Source organism: Trachymyrmex septentrionalis, unplaced genomic scaffold, assembly GCF_001594115.1.
Source record: "Trachymyrmex septentrionalis isolate Tsep2-gDNA-1 unplaced genomic scaffold, Tsep1.0 scaffold38, whole genome shotgun sequence".
NCBI lineage: Eukaryota > Metazoa > Arthropoda > Insecta > Hymenoptera > Formicidae > Trachymyrmex > Trachymyrmex septentrionalis.
This window is the reverse complement of record NW_017305547.1, coordinates 115725-117218: the sequence shown is the minus strand read 5'-3', so window position 1 is coordinate 117218 and position 1494 is coordinate 115725. Positions and strand designations below refer to the sequence as shown.

Here is a 1494-nt window from a genome sequence, read left to right as displayed (position 1 = left end):
TAAACTATCAAATTGCACTTCTACGTATTTTTCGAGAATTTTAACGCGGAAAAAAAAGGTATAAATGTGGACATATTTTATATATAATTATATATAAAATGTACTATAAATTCAGGGAAGTAGGAGTCTACGTTGTAGTTAGTGCATTAATATAATAATAGATATTTATTTTCTATTGCCTCTTCAATTTAGACATACATTTACTTTCGTACGCGTTTCGACTTGATTTAAGTCACACAATGAGATACATAAATAAAATATAAAACTATCCTAAAATCTGTGCAATCTTGGTGCCAACCATCCATCTTAAATGCTTCCTTGTGTTCTATCATGATTAATCAATCCGATAAAAAAATAGAAAGCTGCCACTAAATAGGCCATAAAACATTACGAATTTAGTAATAGCTGTCTATAGTAAGATTGTAAGATTGTATTACTGTAGACTCCTATTTCCCTAAATTTACAGTACATTGATTTGTTAAGTATTGAAGAGTCTGATTCTTTCTCTCTATTATATTTGATATATAAAATATGTCAATTTTTTATGTAATTATATAGAATTATGCATGAAATATTTTTTCCTCGGCAGGTGATGACGGATCGCTTTCAAACCTCTTTATTCTTTGTCTGTATTCTTTATTCTTTGTTGTAAAGAAAATACTATTTAAAATTATTTAAAATTAGAAAAATACATCTCTGACGGACACGAATGTATAAGCATATAATTCAAATATAGAATCCGAATAACGGCAATTAGTTAACCTGATGTTAACTCTTAAAAAATCAAGTTAAAAGTTAATAGTCATCGATAAAATATAACTAAGTAAAGTTAAAAAGTTAAAAGTTTAAAATGTAACTAAATGCAGTTAAAATTAATTAACTTTTTAACTTAACATTACCCAACCTTGCAGAAACAATATTAGTTAGCGCACTTACATTGTCTAGGAGCCAGTCAGGATCTATGTGCGATTCCACAAGTTGATTGAATACGAAAAGAGTTTGCCACTTGGAAATATTTTCTTTTGTCAGATGCGTCTGTTCGATATACTTACGACAATTCTGACAATGCGATTCTAATTGAGGTCTAACAGAAGTTAGGAATCGTTTCTCGCTCGGTGGCAGAAACTCGTTCTCTTGCCTGTGAAAGAAAACTTTTGATTACGCATGTTCACAATCGCGCAGGTTGTGACATAATGGCGCGCAAATGTGGCAACGTCGCACTATCAATGACATAAAAGTCTATTTAAATAAGTTATCATAAAAAAGAAAAATCCTTTGCAAAATGCATAGGTTACAATGTCAAATCGATTGTAATCTCACCATCCGTGTAACCTCACCATCATACGAACCCTGAACACTCTGAACTAAACGTGATATATGCGAGAAGTGCGGTGATGCCACAGGGTTTACTGATCGCCCCGTTTATTCGCTTCCATATGTCGAATAAAACAAAAAATTGCATTTTTTCATGACTCTATTTTTCAAACTAAATAG

General features: G+C 31.3%; 1 protein-coding gene across 1 annotated transcript in view; it reads right to left on the bottom strand.

Moving 5' to 3' along the window:
• LOC108750895 (putative RNA polymerase II subunit B1 CTD phosphatase RPAP2) overlaps nt 1-1350 on the bottom strand; it is a 2135-nt gene extending 785 nt beyond the window's left edge. Inside the window, exons 1-2 of the mRNA XM_018490734.1 lie at nt 1321-1350; nt 937-1138 (exon numbers count right to left, since the gene is read on the bottom strand). Coding sequence (XP_018346236.1) covers nt 937-1138; nt 1321-1343 — 225 coding nt within the window. The 5' untranslated portion in view covers nt 1344-1350. The remainder of the gene's footprint in view (nt 1-936; nt 1139-1320) is intronic.
• Nucleotides 1351-1494: the final 144 nt, after the last annotated feature.